The sequence below is a fragment of the Archocentrus centrarchus genome, chromosome 7 (genome assembly GCF_007364275.1).
Source record: "Archocentrus centrarchus isolate MPI-CPG fArcCen1 chromosome 7, fArcCen1, whole genome shotgun sequence".
NCBI lineage: Eukaryota > Metazoa > Chordata > Actinopteri > Cichliformes > Cichlidae > Archocentrus > Archocentrus centrarchus.
The window spans coordinates 20881885-20901393 of NC_044352.1; the positions used below are offsets into that span (position 1 = coordinate 20881885).

General features: G+C 41.4%; 1 protein-coding gene across 2 annotated transcripts in view; it reads right to left on the reverse strand.

Annotated features, from left to right (window-relative positions):
• Positions 1–19509, reverse strand: part of dip2ba (disco-interacting protein 2 homolog Ba) — a 48961-nt gene that overhangs the window by 14292 nt on the left and 15160 nt on the right. Inside the window, exons 2-18 of one of the 2 annotated variants that reach the window (XM_030732765.1) lie at positions 8246–8317; positions 6669–6824; positions 4970–5095; positions 4583–4819; positions 4362–4490; positions 3937–3948; positions 3438–3557; positions 3007–3204; positions 2595–2686; positions 2408–2518; positions 1958–2081; positions 1554–1663; positions 1136–1238; positions 987–1051; positions 781–874; positions 460–579; positions 215–329 (exon numbers count right to left, since the gene is read on the reverse strand). In XM_030732765.1, coding sequence (XP_030588625.1) covers positions 215–329; positions 460–579; positions 781–874; positions 987–1051; positions 1136–1238; positions 1554–1663; positions 1958–2081; positions 2408–2518; positions 2595–2686; positions 3007–3204; positions 3438–3557; positions 3937–3948; positions 4362–4490; positions 4583–4819; positions 4970–5095; positions 6669–6824; positions 8246–8317 — 1984 coding nt within the window. The remainder of the gene's footprint in view (positions 1–214; positions 330–459; positions 580–780; positions 875–986; positions 1052–1135; positions 1239–1553; positions 1664–1957; positions 2082–2407; positions 2519–2594; positions 2687–3006; positions 3205–3437; positions 3558–3936; positions 3949–4361; positions 4491–4582; positions 4820–4969; positions 5096–6668; positions 6825–8245; positions 8318–19509) is intronic. The other variant, XM_030732766.1, reaches the window with a different exon arrangement.

Consider the following 19509-nt stretch of genomic DNA (forward strand, 5'->3'; position numbering starts at 1 on the left):
AAATAAATAAATTTTAAAGAGTATCCATATTTAGCTATTTATCCTGAACAGTGCATTTTTATGACACACACGAATAAATGTAATTGCTGCATATCTATTAATAATTATTTGATTTGAGGCTATGCAGAGATAACATCTTAGCCTCACTTTTTAAAGTTGATTTAAGAACCACAAGTCTCTGTTTATCTATTTGTTCCTGTTGGTCATGTGATACCTGCGTATGGCCACAGTCAGGGCCTCAGGAGAGGTGGCACATGGACAAATGACCTCAGGCTTCAGACCATGAGACTGGAACACATTCAGGAAGGCATCACACGAGGACACGGACCCTGATGGCAAACAAAGGATGAATACATTAACAAAAGTGGGTGAAGGCAGTTTAAACTCACAGCACATTTTAAAACAGTCGTGTACAGTGACTGTTTATTAAAAAGAAACCATGTTTGTGGTGTTACTCACATGGGTTGGCGCCATCAGCTACTATAAGCATACGTATAGAAGACAAGTTGATGTCTTTCTGTTCTTTGTGGGCCATCATGGCCCAGTGGAGGTCACGGCACTTCACCAAGGCCACACGTGCTGTAAGAGGGTAAGAGAAACCCCTTAAGCATTGTTTCTATACTGTTTCTCTTTAACTTTTTCATGGTTTTTTTTAGCCGTTTTCAAACATTATTTTTACCCTAGCAGTCTTTTAACTACTCCATTTTAAAAAAAAATTCTACATGAACTAAGCAAAAATAATAAAGCTATAAGAATGCAGAGTAGAACATTTGGTTCAACCTTTGTGAATGTGGACCCTTTGCACCCAGGACATGGGACAGGCCTTCATGACAGAATATGGCACAGTAATGGTGTGAATTCTGTTCATAACGCTCTGTAGGGGTGCAAAAAACAAAACACACACACCGTCAAAATCATACTGTACCTCACATCAAAGTAATTAAGGGCACCTAGTCAGCAGCAGAAAGCTAAATATCCAGTCTCACCGTTAAGACGCCATGCCACATGCCCATATCCTTCTTACAGTCCAACACATTGACCAATGTCTCCCCTAAGACAGAAAACACATGAGCAGATGAGCACGTTCAACAGTTCAACTTCAACAAAGTTATAAACAGTATTTACAGTCTCTGACCTTCACAATAGTTACAGGCCTGAGTCAAAGCTTGACAGTGAGTCAGCATGGAAATCTTAGACACAGCGACTCCCATCACTGTTCCCTCCTTACTTGCTTTGTACTTTGATGGGAAAGAAACACACACACACACACACACACACACACACACACACACACACACACACACACACACACACACACACACACACACACACACACACAGGTCAACAAAATATCACAGTGATTGTTTGAATTGATTTTTAAAAAATTTCCAAGAGTGTGTCAGAAGATGAATTATCAAATACGTACCATAATTGGGCAACAATACTTAAATTGTAAACCAATTTACATGGTTTACAAAGATAAACTGATTTAATCTAAATAAAAGGCAGTAATTAGAAACACATTATACTGCAAATTTACATTCTGAGAGTACCTCTATGTAGGCAGTGTCAGTGTTGGCTGTGGGAATGTGAGGCTGCCAGTCTTTGGATGGTTTGGTCAGATACTTGGTGTCTGTCACTACCCATTTCATCCTTGGCCAACCTGTAATACAAAGACACAAAGAACATGAAGCACACCAAAACTATTATCGCTGGCACTAGGAAAAAAGCACATGTACTCAGCTGCACTAATTATTAGATGCACTAAATTGACAGTGTCCATCTTTCAATTCAGATTTCAGAGCCAAAGGTAAACCGGCTGGCCCTACACTGGTCAATAAGCATCACCTTGTACATTCCCTTTAATGAGTTCATTTAATGGCTAACAAAGGAACTCAGACAGAGATGACTCCTGCTGAGCAAGCAGCATTAGCAAAGGCAGTTTAGGCTTGCTGACCTTTAAACTGGATGATCTCTCCATTTTGTGTCTTGGGCAGCCCTTTGAGACACACCTCACTAGTCAGCGCCAAACTCACACCACAGCTGCCCAATAGGAAGCCAATCTGCTGGCTGCCTGCATCCTGTGAAGAGAGGTTTAGATCAGGAAACTTCAACGCACAGGGAGAGGCAAGCAGACAAAAGTGTGACAACTAAAAAACAACCAGCACGCACTCTAGCTGTGAATACGCCGTATATATGGATATGTTTATATGGCAATGAGCCACTACACACACACACACACACACACACACACACACACACACACACACACACACACACACACACACACACACAGAGTGATGCATTCATACAACAACAAACATAACTGAGGCTCTCAAATGTTATTATCAAAAACCCTGAGTTTGGTCCCACAGAAGAGCTGACATGACCGCAGTGGTATATTTACCTGCCGGGACAGTGGCACCTCAATAGGCACAGGGATGACTTCAGCTAACAGACAGCCGTAGAAAGCCACCCAGAACATGCCAGGGTCACTGTTTGGATACACCAACGCCACCTAAGAAGCAGAGAAAATTATTTTCCTTGTCATGCTATTTTTACAATTTACAAACAAATGACTGACAAACTCTTACTCGATCTCCAGGTTGAAGTACAGGCTCAGTCTTCGTGCCCAGTTTATTCAGAAGTGTATAGGCCAGCTTCAGACTGCGACTCCATAGTTTACCTGTGTGGGTATATATTTAAAAAAAATAAATAATCTTGCTTTCAAAAAAACCCAATTTTTTCCACTGTTAAATTACTGTGTATTCTTGTTGCATAACTGTTCCATGATCCCTTAACTTCCCAACCCACTATGGGTCCACACTGAAGGCAATGTTATGTGGGAGTTATTCTACTTGGGCCAAAAAATATTTATTCCTTTGATCCAGCTCATATGCAAGAAATATACCTGACATTTATATAGAGTGGACACAGTAATACAGACACCCATATTTGGGCCTCAACATCACCATTAATATTCCTATGATGCTAGATGCTGCTCACCATATGTGAGTGTGTAGAGGGGTTTGCCGGTGATGTCCAGGGCAGTGAGGGCAGGGCTCTTGGCCTGGGTGGCCCCCCAGCGGGCAAGGGCAGCCTGCAGGGCAGGAGGCCAGTTACTGACCACTCCGAGGGGCTCCCCCTTCACTGGAATGATTTGACGTCCCTCGGGCTTTGGGGTGTTGGGGTCTGGCTGGGGAACTAGGCATGAAAATTGGCGGGAAAAAAAAACTATGAATACTGGGTGTAATGCTGTAATAACACTGTGAGCAACAGAATTGAGATGTCACAAGAATTTGGATGATTTCCTAAAGAAGTGAAAGCCTTTTTAAATCCACCAAGAGGATTTCCATGCTGTAATATACGGAACAGTGAAATTCAAGCATGTTACATTGTCTTTCCTTTTCTGAATAGACGCATGTTACATGGCTCACCTTCTACGATTTCCTCAGAGTCATCAAGGAAGAATTCACTGAGTGGTGGTCTTTTGGGACGTTTGAGTGTGTTCAACAGCTGCTGGATCTTAGTGGACACCCTGCTGTTGACAGGCACGCCTGGACAAACACCAAGAGCAGTCGCCGTCACAAACACATGCAAACAAACAATAACACGCAGACACCCACACATGCAAGTCTGTGCTAACATGAATCTCTACTTTAGCACACACACACTCTCACTCACACAAGCAGTATCCTTGCACTAGCACAGTCAGGAACAGAATCAGCAGCAGGAAAAATTTGAAAGGGAAATTTGCACTCGAGGACACAGATTGGACAATTTATTTATTTTTAGGAAAATACCATATAGGAAGATTTCTACTTCTACACCTACAGCACGAGACAAACATAAAGAGAGATAGATATCAGGGTGGAAAGCAAGCTACTTTGGGCCTCTTCAGTATCCCTCCCCTTCCCCAGATTCGATGTATATTACCTTTTCTTTTTCCTTTTTTAAATCAAAGTCAAGACAGGGACAGGATTAATGGACCCAAAAGAAAGAACACAAAATATCCGTCATTAGCAGCATTCACCACACAGTGAAATGAGGATGATGTTGAAGGTGATTCAGGTTGAACATGGGTAGATTGTTTTTCGATTGCAGCGCATTCAGTCAGTTTTCTCACTGCATTGCTTTGAACCACACAGTCAATGCAAAACAGAAATAAGTCATCAGGAGCCGTGATTAGAACATGAAAATGATTGAACTGCTTAAAATGAGGAAAGAACCAAATGACAATCACCCAGGTTCCAAATCATTCAGAAAATCAATATCACTTTAGCAGTTTTCTCCCCACTTTAGCAGAAATGTAAACCCTTATATATATTTATACCACAGCCAGATGTCTATAGACAGTGTACCGTCAGCAGTATCCAGCATGCTGGAGCGACTCTGTCCACGGCTCATGCCCCTGACCGCTGGGGGGAGATCCACCCTGGACCCTCTTTCTTGAGAAGCGGAGGACGTCACATCTGGGGGCACACTGTTTTCTGGTTGGGGGGAGAAAATGAGTATCATGAAGGACAGAAACATGATCACTGGGATGTATGGATTAATGGAGTTCTAGATCAGTAAAGTTTACCAATGCGTGTGTGCGCTAGTACGTCTGCTAACAGTGAAACAGCAGGCTGAGGCTGGGGCTGTGGCTGGGTCTTGGGCTCTCCATGGGAGAGGGTGGAGGAAGCAGATGAGGATGTGGAAGAGCTTTGGACGGAGCGGTTGATCCAGTAATCAGGGCTCTGCAGGGTCTGAGCTAGTACTGCACTGAGTGCTGCCTTCCTGCGCAGTGAGCCTTCATCTTCTGATGCAGAAGATGTGTCTAACAGTAGGAGAAAACATGAAAAACAAAAAATCCTGAATTCAATAGTCTCTAAGTTTTGGGTTTTATTTATTTATTTATTTATTTATTTTTTAGGTACTCCAATCACCACCAATCACCTGATCCCAGAGTGGGAGGAACGAAGCTTACCCGGAGGTGTGCAGTTATCTATGGGAGACTGGACAAAGGCTGAGCGTCTCTTGGTTGGCATGGGAAGTGCCATTTTCTCCTCTTTGTGCTTGGCCAGTGCTGCCTGCACAGCTTCTGTGTGGATGTCTATATAAACAGAGTGAGACAAACAGAAACAGAAAACAATTTAAAAAGTTGTTGATAGCCCGATGAGTTTAGTCTTTGTATAATTTATATATACAGTTGTGATCAGAAGTTTACAAACATTCATCATGGGCATGAATGTCATGGTAATTATGGGCTTTTAACAATTTCTTTGAACTGTTCTTTTTCCAGGGTGGAATGACTGCACAGCATACATCTTTAATGACTCTGTAAAAAAAAACAAGGTGCACAAGTTTGAATTTCTTTTGGATATTCTCTAATCCACACAAGGTCAAAATTATACATAGAGGCTCAAATACACAAACACTCACTTAAATCTATTAATAAGTGGTGCTAAAGGTTCTACAATGGCTTTTAAACTGAAACGGTCAAGGCCTGTTAACTTCTCATTAGTGATCATGATTGACTACAATGGGTAGTTTCTTTTTGATCGCAATCATTGGATTGAAAAATGGAAAAGTCAAAGGAACTCAGTGAAGATCTAAGAGGGAGAATTGCAGATTTACACAAGTTGGGAAGGTCTCTTGGAGCCATTTATAAACAACTGCAGATCATCAGTTCAAACAATTGTGCGTAAGTACAAGTTATTTGGATGTGTCACCGCTTTGCCAAGGTCTGAAAGAAGACCCAAACTGTCACCCACAGATGAGAGGATATTGGTTAGGATGTTCAGGAACAACCGAGGAACCACGAAGGCTCAAACCTGCCATGAACTGTAAACTGTTGGAACACCAGCGGCACTGTCCACAGTGAAGCCACTTTTACATCGCCACATATTGGGTGGGTGTTGGCCAAGAAAGAAGCTCCTGCTCCAAAATCAACAGCGTCAAACCTGACTGAAATTTGCAGTTGCCCACATGGACAATCCAAATGCCTTCTGGAGAAAAGTTTGATGATCAGACGAGACAAAGATTGAGCTATTTGGCCACAATGACAATGACAATCCCTCCAAATTCTTCAGTTTCACCTCAAATCAACAGGAAGAAGGTTGAAACTTGGACACAGTTGGATGTTCCAACAGGATAAAGAGCCCAAACAAACACCAAAACTGGTTTTGGAATGGATAAAGCAGGCTAACATTAAGGTTCTGGAATGGGCTTCCCAAAGCCCCGACCTCAACCCTAATGAAAATTTGTGGCTTATGCTTAAAAGCCAGGTCAGTGTCAGGAAACCAACCAATTTAAACAAACTGTACCAACTCTGCCAAGAAGAGTGGTCAAATATCCAGCCAGAATTACACCAGAAGCTTACTGATGGATACCAAAACCAACTCACTGAGATGCAACTTTCTAAAAGACATCTAACTAACTATTAGTGGGGATGTATGTATATATTTGAGCCTATATGTATACCTTTGACCCTGTGTAGAGTAGAGAAAACTTTTAAAGTCATTAAAAGATCTATGCTGTATAATCATTCCACCCTGGAAAAAGAACAGTTCAAAGAAATTATTAAAAGCCCAAAATTACCATGACATTTATGGCAATGATGAGTGTATGTAAATTTCTGAACACAATTGTAGTTGTGTGTTTTTAAGGAATATTATGCAGCACACCTGATCTATAGCGCTCATCCCTGGCGCCTCCACTGCGGTGTGCACGATGATGTCTGGAGGCTGAAGAGCTGGAGGGACCCGGGGCCTCAGGACTAGGGCTAGGGTCGGCACTGCGGCTCGGGGAAAGCTGCACATCTGGTAGAGGCAGATCCACATCTACAGAACAGAGGCCAATATGTGAAAAGTCAATAAAAGTCTATATTTAGAGGAACACTAATAAAAGAAAAACAAACAAGCTAACATGAGATTCAGGAAATTCAGACATAAACAGAGCACATTCTTGCTTTACATAATGCCATTACAGCAACGTGTAGGCATAAATATTGTATGATCCTCTGTGAAGCTCTCCAAATTTAGCCTCATGCAGAGCCTGTGAACATGAAGTAAAATAAGGACATGCACTTGACTGATGCGAGTTATACTGTTAACAGAGTACATGAAACTGGGTTAGACTGAAGCAAATATATTTTTAGTCAACTGGCTTTTCCTCCCAGAGGGCCTGAGCAACTGAGTCCCCATGGAGATGATGGTTTTGAGGGATAACAAGGATGGGTGTAGGAGCACAAGGTCACCTCTGGAGATTTAAAGCTTTCTGGTGCATGCACTGACATTCAAATCAAGCTACCAGTAAAAGTCAACTGAAAGCAAAAACCACTTAAAAACTATGGGAATTTCATTCAAGTATTAAGAAAAGTATTAACCCAAATGAGATCTAGATTTTTGCACAATTCCCCCTTGTGTGTAATCACATAAATGATGTGGCAGCAAAAGCCAAAACAAACCAAGGTTAAACTAGAGGAAAGGGAAGTTTAGTGGTGCTCTTTTTTTTTTCTTTTTTTTTTAAATAGCTTAGCGTGACACATCAAGAACGATTTTTTTTCATGCGACTGCTAACATGGTGCAATTCTTTCCTAAGGAAACACCACACCTTAGTTTGAGGAAGCTGACAGAGAGAGCTCTGACAAATCAGTCCAGAGCTGACTGACACATAGTAATGCAGAGAAGCTGCAGTACTTCCCCATCACTGTGAACTGAAACCAGTTTCAGAATGCGTCAAGTTTACTGGGCACACCCGCAAAATACACCAGAACCTCTGACAGGAACTGTGGGCTTACTCTGTGGATTTGCTACAGTGGTGCAGTTATTAAAGACATTGGTGCATCTCTGGTTACCTTATGTGCAGTTCTCATTTTTGCCACTAGAGTGCCACAGAAAGCCAGAAATTATTTTGGGCACCTTGGACAAAGACAATTAACACTCACACCAAAAAGTCAGAAAAGTTTTTTTGGCAAAGAGCTGAAAAATATTTTACAATACAACACAAACACAGTTTTTTCTTCACCCTATTGTTCTTTTCAGATGGGAAATAATTATCAACTGAACTGTAAATTGGAGAAAAGTAAAATTATGTCCTGATTTCTTCTGAATTCAGGACATAATTTTGCTTTTTTTTTTGGCTTCTCAGACTGAAAAACAATCACAGTGTTGACAGGGGAGGTGGAAACAATGCAGAAAGGGAAGAAGGAAGGTTTGGACATGAGATGAGAAAACTCAAAGAGCACAAGAACTGGGCTTACTTGGCAAGTGGGAGATGTAGGAGGCCAGCAGCTTGGCTTTCTTCTTCTCATAGCCCTTCTGCGTGATGTCACCTAGGAGAGAGGACAGCAACACCAAACTGTTAGGTTAGTCATAATTACCACACAAACACCAGGCAACTGCGTATACACACACACACACACACAGCTTTCACTAATACATTTGCAAGGGTTTAGTCATAATAATAATCCACTTTAAACCAAATCCACTGAACTCCACATGCTGACAGCTAAGTCCATTTACAACAAGGCAAAGAGATAACGCCATTGTTTGGCCTTACATTAGCCCTCAGTGAATAAACATGGTGAGTGTGCGAAAAAAAACGCCTGCTGGCTATGAAACCCAAATATGATTCCAGCTAGCAGCACGTAACTAGGCAGACAACAATGCCAAAACATTGGGAACAGTCAGGATGGTAAGCAGAGCAAAAAGGAAGCCATGTGAGCCAATTTCACATGGGACTTGGTCATTTATCTCTCCCAACCTTTTCCCACTGTAGACCCAGCACCACCCCTTCCTCATTTGGCCTTGACCTAGCAGGACTCCCACTGATGCCAGAGTTTGCTAGCAAGCTACACATGCATGACAAAGTCCACTTAACTGGGACCCCAAAACACACAGTCTGCTCTTGCAGCAAACATGCATGCAAGACACACCCTTACATACACACACTCCCCTTGAAAACACAAACAATCCTAATGCCACAATCTCCCACATTCTCTCTGTCAGTCGCCTTCTTCTGTGTCCAGTGATAGCACTGTATGCTATGTCAAGTGCAATTCGCCAAACGGCTGCTTAGCCTCAATCCCCTGACACCTCCTCCACACTGACCACCAACAACAAGGGAGGACCTAGAGAGAGAGAGGAGGAGGAAAAAGCTGAGAATCACTGGCAGAAGAAACAGGGAATGTAGACCAGTGTGTGTATTAAGCAACAATGAAAGAAAATAAGGAGAGACATGGTGAGCCAAAGTTCAGCAGGGAGACTGGAGGGAGGTGTCCTGGATAAGCCAGTGCTGGGTGGGGAGTCTCATGTGTGACTTGAGATACAGTGTGTTTTGTCTTAAAGTTTTCTCACACTCTGGTCACTATCCACTGGAGTGTGGGATTTGCCTGTATAAACAAGAGAACCAGAAAGGGAAGTCCCCTCTAGTCCCCTCTAGGACTGCGTATGTGCCTGCCATGATGGGTCAAATATGAGTTATGCAGACTTTTTTTTAAAATGCTTTCAATACAAAATTAAAAAAAACAAAAATAAAACTGAGGTTTCACAACACTCAGATTATGAGGGATAACAGGAAGGAACATTTGCAAATAAAAAGCCAGCAGAACAAAGTCAAACAGTTTTAGGGAGTGTGTGATTTGTCATTCTCTCCGTTTAAAAAATAAATGAATTAAAAAAAAAAATGGGGATGATGATCGTTCAGTTTTGAGTTCATGGCTGGGTTCACACACTAGCCTAAAATTCAGACAGCACCTCGTTGCATTCTTCATTTCGCCATCTCTTTGGCATGCTACAGACTTGTTTATATACAGGAAAACACAAATAGGCAGACATGCAAGAGAGCCAATCAGCAGCAACTTGATTGTAGTGGACTGGAGCATTATTATTGTTGTTGGAGACAAGGTTACACCAAGCCCAGTCCTGGTGCCCAAGTGGTGCCGGGAGGGAAGAAGGGGAGGAGATGGAAAGATGGATGGAGCGCCGTTGGTCATTAACACAGACAGAAGAGAGTCTGTGTTGTTGTGGGGCAAGTACAACAGGCACGAATTGGCACAGCCACACTAGCTCTACGGCCGGCAGTGGGTAGAAAGACACTGACGGGCTCTGGGTTTAAAGACCGACTGTGACAGCTGGTTCAAAACAGAGAAAAAGCTGTATGTGTTAAGTGCAAGAATGTGGTGTTTTTGAGTGTGAGCATGAGCAAAAACAGTACAGTAACTGTGCGTGTGTGTAATCTGAGGTCAGGGGACAGGATATGAGCATTACCCCACCCTGTGTGTGTGCTGCCAAAATCGTCTCCCTGTGTCTGTCTAGAGAAAGAGGAATGTGCTGATTGGAAAACACCATACTAACAGAGAGGGCCAACTGGCCAAGAGAGCGTGCTCATGGGCCAACAACTCCCCTGAGGTGCAGGAAGCTAATGTATCTGTGCATGTGTATGTGTGTATACACAGCTGGGGCAGGTTAAAGGGTGCTTCAGCACACAAGAGAAATGAATGCTGACAGAGCCTGAAGTGTACTGGCATTACAGGCCTTCTCTGTGAGATGTGTGTCAGTATGTCAAACCGGGAATGCGCGTTTCGTCCAAGGATCTGCTGGACCTGCTCAACATACTGTGATCGAGGCACAGTATTAATAAAGAATGTGCCTTTAAGGATGCATAAAATGTGTGACAAATCTCACATCTATAAGCAATTCTCACAATCCTTCTCCTTAGCAGCCAGACTTTTAAAGTATGTGTTAATCGTGTTGGTTGCGATGTTTCCAGATCTCAATCAAGACCAAATGACAGCGGACCTGTGACTGTACACCTCTGACCCCAAGACAAGTCATACAGAGGGCTGATCTCCTAACAGTTGGCAGAGCAGGGTCACAGAGGGGATAAACACACTCACATGAACAGCATTCCCAGCTACACTGACAACTGCAGTGAGCTACAACTTTTTCTGACATAAAGGGATTTCAACAGTACAAGTCATACATTCGGGCATTACGGTCCACTTCAGTTTTAATCTGCACTGGCATTCTCTGCTATGATCTGACACAGTAGAGCCATTTGTGTTTTGGGGGATTAAGTGTTTATTTGTGTGCCGTGCATCACTCCATGCACACACATCTTCAGAGACTTTTTTTTTTTTTTCTGGTTATTTCTGATCATTTGTAAATGAAACGTCAAATGATTGCAACACTGACGAATTTCCTGTGGGGTTTCTTGCTAACCTCTTTGGAAGGACACCATACTTCTCTAAGCAGGAAAAAAAAACCCAGGTTGTGATTTTGACTTATATGTGGCATGACTTATGCTCCCCCTAAAAAAAAGAAAAGACTTCTTAGAAACCTGTGAAAGTGGATAAAGTCAATGGATGCCTAGAGCATCGTGTGCCCCATGACCATGTCAAATCAGATCCAAGCACTGAAACCATCACAAAAAGTGAATTTCTCTCAGGAGCTGCTCTGATGACACAGCTGGATATTAAACATTCATGACATAACATTTGTTCCCAGTGGTTTTTTACAAGCAGCTCAAATACTGAATCATCTGACTGGCTGTAGCTGATACAGCTGAAATTTTGTTTCTTGGCTTACTTTTACCTACAAAGAGAACCTTTCTTCCCTTCAAATAAACCTTAAGAACACCTAATGGTGAAAACATGAGGAGAAAGGAAGAATAGTATGAGAACAGCACAGAGACAGAGTGGGTTGAGAGGGACAGGCTGATCACACTGCATGGGGGGTAACAGACAATAAAACACAAAAACTGAGACAAATTATCACCAAAAACACTTAAAAACCTCCAGCATATCTCCAGGCCATTCAGGAAAAGCTTAAGTTTGTACTGGAAGTGGTTTAATTCCAGCTGCCAATATAAAGAAACAGCACTTAATATCAGATATTTATATAAAACTAAAGCAACAAGGTCGGTGGCTGCCTCAGCATTTCTTTCAATCAGCACTTTTTAATGCCAGTTCCCCCCCCCCCCCGTTTTGTCATCAATGCACAATTCTCTTGAATGAAAAATCTGAATGTTGGGTTTGAGAATCAACCCTGAGCTAACAGCTGATATAAGAATCTGTATCTGTATCTGTATCTGTATCTGACAGTTAACACCCACCCATCCACCAACCGCGCGCGCGCGCGCGCACGCACACACACACACACACACACACACACACACACACACACACACACACACACACACACACACACACACACACACACACACACAAAGGCAACATCAGAGTGCAGAAGATTTGTATTGTGTGTCTGTTGGACGGCGGAGGTACTGAATGGCTTAAGAATCAGCTGATAAGCCTTCTGGTATACATATGCTCATGTTATATGAACAAAAGGCACTGAGGCAGTTTTTTTTTTTCCACTTCTCTGTTGAGGATGTTGCAACAATCTGATGTCATCTCACCAAACATAGATTGTGTCACAGAGAATGCAAACTCCAAGGACCCTCTCCTGTTTACACACATGTATTCAGCCCTCCAACTGAGAGATCTCTATAATTACTGTGAGCAGATTAGCAAGTGGCATGACTGTCACCCACAATTTCCGCTTGCCTCATCGTATCTGTTCCATTCCTTGCATGCACAGTGACACTTACATGTGACAGGTTTCCTGCCAACCCATAACTGTACAAAACCATGAAACACAAAGAAGATAACTACCTAGATTACACAGAAAGCTGTAAATAAAACCCCCCTTTTACATCTTGAAAATCATCCAGTGCTCATATTTTGGGCTCTATCCTAATCTGTAATCTGAGATTACATCTAACCTCACAGATTATCTCTCTCCGTCTGGACGTTAGAGCCTATGGGGGCATAAATATCTGAAATGAGTCTCTCTGCACTGTAGGGCTGCCTTCTAGCCAGGGATACTGGTTTGCTCTGCACAAAAGTGTCTTTGTTTATTTCTTGTTTACAGTCTGTGACAAGTGTGATGCCAACCTACAACACTGTTACTACCCAATATCACAAGAAATAGATAGTGATACAAAAAGCTGCTCCACTATAAGGTCTTCATGAACAAATGACTATGAGAACACACATAGAATAACCACAAAAAAAAAACGTCACACAAACCGCCACAGCATGCACATTTACATGTAAATACAGAGGGGCCGAGAAAGGAGGAACTAACGTCACCCACAAGATCTTATTTATAGAGACTGAGCAGCAACACAAAAACAATGGACAGACTGTGCTGAGAACATGGGTAACTAGCACTTGACAGGAAATGCAAATGAATGAGTGTGACACCAAGGCCATTTAATGGCACCTGGTCATTAGTTAAAGCAAATGTAAGAAGCTTATTTCCATAGTGCATGCTCTAAACGGGAAGCAGTGTTACAAGTTAAAAACGTTCCACTGCTATGCTTTTGCACAGTATGAGACTAATTTCATTTTGATACTGTAAACTAGGGTTAAAATTATTATTTTAATAGATTGGTTGACTGACAGTAAATAATTTTGATAAGTGGCAAATCATTTAACTTACTCTTTTTTACAAAAACTGAAAACATCCCTCTCTCCAGCTTGTTAGCTGTGTGGATCTGCTGCTTTTTATTGAAAAGTCGATAGGTTTAGCAGCATTACAGACTACCTGCACAGCCCGCACACTGCCATCTTTCTTTTACAACTGGGTGTGAGAAGTCAGTAGTCTATATATATATATATATATATATATATATATATATATATATATATATATATATATATATATATATATATATATATATATATATATATGTCGATCTAGAGAGTGAACAAGCATCCCTGACCACGTGTTTTTTCCTCATTGTACTAGCAGTTGATTTTTAAGTATTAACAACAATCAGTTCTCACTCAGGAGATATTTTGTTCATATCTAAATAGTGATTCAAACATTAATGCATAAACCTCCCACCTCCAGGACAATGTTTTCCACTCCAAATCCAGGCCAAAAATTCCTGGGAGTCTGCATGGGGGTTTTCAGGCAGACAGGGAGGATGAAGTGATTCCTGGACAGCTAAAGAAAACTGCCGACCAGCTGAGTAAGGGTCTAAGTAAGTGTACTTTCTCTTGACAAACTCTCCACTAGAGACTGAATTCATTTTGTATTTAGTTGGATGGAAACAGCAACTCTTAATTCTTAACTCTTAGTTAAACTGCTCAGCCTAAATCATGATTGAGCAATGGTGACCAAAATATGGTCAGTTATCATTCATCACTTTAATCTTCTGAATGATTTTTATGTACACATTACCAATGGTGAATGATGCAGAAAGCAGGTTTATTAGATGCAACTAGTTAAACTCTAATACAAGATCCCTCTGAGGGATGCTTCCAGCACCTTGTTAAAGCTATGCCATGAAGAATTAAGGCAGTTCTGAAGGCGAATGTCCAACCCATCTTGATAGGAGGGTGTAAAAAAAAGTGGCCAGTGAAAGTAGCACGATTATACAGTTGATTCTCTAAAACAGTTTCAATAAAGATTGAACATTCCTGGCATGACTGATATATTAGGCCACTTTAGTTTATGTAAGTGTCCCTAATGAAGTTAACCTACATATAAAATTAGATACAAGATGCTTTAATCAGGGGTTTCAACAAGCAAGTAGGAAAGGTGTGGGAAAATCTCCTCCCACCCCCCGAAAAAATTAAAACTCATTAAAAAAAAAAAAAAAAAAAAAAAAAAAAAATGGTGACACTAAACATTTAAATAAATGATAATTTTGCTGGCAGTAGCAGGCCCCTCTGCTCTCCTATTACCATTCAGTTGTACAGTATGTGAAAAGAACAAGTGCTATTGTAACTACGTAGTTTCAGCTGCTCGCTTATTTCCCAATGGGTCACCACAGCGGATGGATCCACATGTTTCCATGTGGCACAGATTTTACGCCGGATGCCTTTCCTGACGCAACACTTCCAATTATCTGGGCTTGGGACCGGCACTTGGAGTACACTGGCATGAAACCCCCTGGGTTACAAGCTGGGTTTGTATCTCCTCCAGGTTTCAAACTGAGAATCTTTTGTGTGTATGCTGAATGCATTAACCACTACACCACATTTAGGGCTAACACCACTATTATTTGGAGGGGGGGTCAAATATTTCATTTTAGATTTTATTTATTGACTTACAGTCTGATCTAGACTGGGGTGACTTTTCCTTTCTGGCATATTCTTTTTAAAAAAAAAAAAAAAAAACCTCAATAAAACGCATGCAAGACATGCGAGAAACCCCCTGATCTGTGCTCAGATTAGTTCAAATGAGAAATTCTTGTGTGGTTTTTCACAGATCAACAATGTGTTAGACCAAATATATATAATGAAGGCAAAGAGGATGTAAAGGAAGAAGTTCGTCATACTGAGAACTAGAAGTGAAACTATCATAGTGACATCTGTAGCAAAGGTACACCTTACAGGAAGTTACAGAGAAGGGCAAAGAAGAAAGATTCAGCAGAACTCAAGGTGGACACAGAGTGTTAGTGTAACAAATGTGAAGCAATCGCACCTTTCAAACTCAAGACCTGAGAAACGCATGCATACATATGAAGAAACACCCGCGCACATGCAAACACAACGGCCATTTCAACCACGCCCAAGTAAAGTACCTAAACATTTGGTGAAGTCAGACTTCGCAGTTAAAAAAAACCAAAAAAACAAAGCACTTCAGATTAAACATGCTGGCAAAATTCAGATTAAAAAACAAAAAAAAAAAAAAAAAAAAAACAGGGCTAGTATACACTGTAAGAAACAATCACAGTCAGCATCCTGAAACTTAATTTATGCAAAGAAACAAAACAAGTGTTTCCTCTGAGCTTTTAAAGCATTCATCTTATACTCAAGCCCTACTAACTCCATTACTTCTATTACACTGTACATTTTATACAGTGCAGCTACAGCACTATGTGAGTTTTGAGCTGGGAGCCGTTGCAGCAATAAAAGCTATCAGAAAGCCACAATGAAAAAAAGAGAGAGCACATTTTCTTTTATTTTTTTCTATAAGTGAGGTAATTTGAGACAGTTTGTTCTTCACTGAAATCTTACTACTGTTGATGTACTGCGCACATTAATTTGGGTCACGCCGTTTCCCTCTAGATCATCACATGCAGGCTGTACAAACTTGGCAGTGACAAGTAGTTGTATAGATAAATTCATATCACATTACTTCATCAAAGTAATAAGGCTGGCAAACAACTGAGAGAACAGATTGTGGAGTCACAGAAACTGACGTCAGACAAGCACAAGTGAGCTGTTTGGGTTAGTAAGCAGCGAAGGTTAATACAGGTTATCCTCACTTAGACTCTGAGGCAGACTACAGCTGCAATGAGCCTTTAACCAACAGGTCTGTCTGCATAAATGAGCGAGACCACCTGGGACACAGGGCCAAATCCCAGGATGATTTCCGGTCAGATTAGCTTGCTACCCTCCCATGAACTGGATCTCCTATAAAACAGGTGCCCCCCCCTTCCCCTCCCATCTCCTAGAACCATTGAACAGGTGAATAATTACTTAAAAGACATTGTTGAGTACAGATATTGCATCAGTTTGATCATTTATTACAGTTTTCACAGCACTGACTTGTCACAGTAGTTATTAAAGAATTTTATTACACCTGTGCTTCAATGGCTGCATTTCATTTACAGCAGCCACTCTGAGGGTGTCATTGTTGTGGGCTGGCTCAATGAAATGACATACTGAGGTCATGAGATAAACATGTAGTTTCCTGCTGCGACAGGTTAAAATGGGTGCTGCACCAAAGGTTTGTTAGGTAGAGGCACTCCACAGTACTAACCCAGCACTTCTCTGTGCTTTTGTTTCTTCTAAACTTTTCATCTTGCATTCTTAAAGGGGTAGTTTGACATTTTAGGAATTACTGGTTTTTACAGTTGGACATGAAGATGGATACCACACGTTTATGAACACGAAGTACGAGGCCAGAATCAGAAGCTACTTACATTAGCTTTGCGTAAAGTCTAAAACAGCTAGCCTTGTCAAAAGATTCAAAAATCAGAACAAGAATAACCAGAACAACCCAGTGGCCCACTGGTTATGGTTCTGGGTTTCCAGGTCAATCTGCCACATAATACAGTACCAGTCAAAGGTCTGGACACACTTACTACTGTTTAGAATTAAAAACAAACAAACAAATTAATTTGCACCTCTTTTGTTCCATTAATATCTAAACCAGAAATGTGTGAAGACAAGTAGTGATCTTATGAGGAGCTTTAACTCTTTCTTGATAAAAGTTGTGTTAGTTATGCCACGACTACATACTGATACTGATGATTAAAATGACAATTAGACTGATATCCAATCCTACCTTTTAGAATTTTACCAAACTGTATACGACACAACAGATTAAAACCCTCTTCCATAAAAGCCATCTGATATGCCAATATCAGTCCACATGGCCAATATCATCCAATACAGATATTCAGGAAATATGTTAGTCCATCCCTAGTAGTCCCTAGTGTCTGAAATTATACACATTCAATGCCCCCTGTGGTCTGAGCGTAGTTTCTCACTCTTATGCATGGCTAACCCAGAAAGACAACATTCACACTCATAATTATGCCAACAGCCAATTTAGAGTCACCAATTAAGCTAACATGTATGTCTTGGGTCTGTGGGAGGAAACCAAAGTACCCAAGGAGAACCCACACAGGCATATGGAGAACATGCAGTTTCCACTCAGAAAGGCCCCAGCCAGCCAGTGGTTTGAATCCTGGACCTTCTTGCTTTGAGGTGACAGTGCTAACCGCTGCACCGCCCTATTTCTTTTTCTCACATTACTGAATATAGAATAAATACAAATATTTGTGGCAATTCATGCTGTGATGTGCTACTCACATTTCTGTCATTCGACTGCCATGATAGTACATGATGCTTGGGTAGAAAGCATAGTTGACTGAGTCATAGCAATATACACTGTACACTCAGACAGCTCTACAAAATGACAAACTCGTGCTAAATTGAGAAATGAGTGATTTCAGACATTTTTTTTTTTTTTTTGGAGAAAGCCAACTTTAGGTTACCCAACATCCAGTCTTTCCATCAAGCTGTGGTGGCACTTCTGTGCAAATAAAAACGAGCCTACAATGAATATGGAAGCCTAAACAGCAAACATAAAACAACAAGTAACCCCTGCAAGCTACCACTACGGCACATGGGTTACTTTGTCTTAAATCAGCTTTTCAGTGGAAAACACTGTGCCTCTGCACATTAATTCTCTCTCACACTGACATGAATTACTTGAACAGTCGAATGAAACTGAGTCACTGTTGATCCTAGTGACACCTGAGCTTTTTCTACCGTGACAAGTCATAATGGCTGCCATGAAAAGGATCGAGTCATGGTATAAATTTTGATAGCGCCATAAAGTGAGTGTAATCAAGACAGCAGCTTGACTCCCGACTAAATTCAGTACATTGTAAAGAGTATAAAAAGAGAAAAGAAGTGTATTTAGACAGAGGCATCTTGGCTAGCAAACTGCATAATAGACTAGTGTCTCAGCATTGCTGGGTAACCACAGGGTATTGAGTGGTGAAAGTGAATGTAGAGGTATCAGGTTTCACTGCAGCAATGTGGTAATGAAGAGAAACAGGGGTCAGAAGTGCGGGACGGACCTGACCTGAGGGTCACTAAGCACATCAACTCAAGTGTCATCTGTGTCTTCTATTCACCTACACATATAATTTATTGCTCAGCCATATACACCCTATGTTGCATCTACCTCTAGATGGCACGTGCAAAGGTTGCTCATCAACTATGCCTAACAGCTTATGGCTTAAAAGAGGACATTAATGCAGGAGGAGTAATGTTAGGCAGGAAACTGCCTCATTAAATCAATATTATAATCTCATAACAGGCCATGAGCAGTCTTTGAGAAACACTTTGATTCTGGGTGCTGAGTCCACAGCTGACGCTGAAACCGCAGACCTTATTGCCTACATTCCACTCTCTGGACGGCTCATGGTCCTGACCTCATACCACCCACCACTCGCAATCATTAAACAGGCTGTCATCAAGATGCGAATCTATCACTGCTCTGAAAACGATGGCTTTCAGCTATGTGGAGATGCTCAAAGAGATGCAACACTCAAGAGAATGTGTAAAAGAGGCACACGCTGTGACGAAAACAGGTTGTCTAAACGCCTGTCAAGCTCTAAAATACCCAAACAAAGCAGTGACAACATTTCACTTCACATGCAACTGAAAGTGGAATGTCAGAGAGGAGGGGCTGTGTGAGGTCATGCATGTGTGCAATGAGCTACTCACCAAACCACAGGCAGGTAATGTGGGATTAAAGTGTGGTCACTGAAGGAAAAGACCAGCAACTGAAACTGATGTGGTTCTGATTCCCCTTAATGGCATTCGAAAACCAGAGTGCCCAACCTCAGCCAACAAAAACAGAATATTTTAGAAGCTTTCTGAAGCAGGGAGGCAATACTACCATATCCTGGCAACATATCATTTTGTAGCAGGGAAACAAGTAAATATTACTTATAAAACATCACTTTACTGCTTAA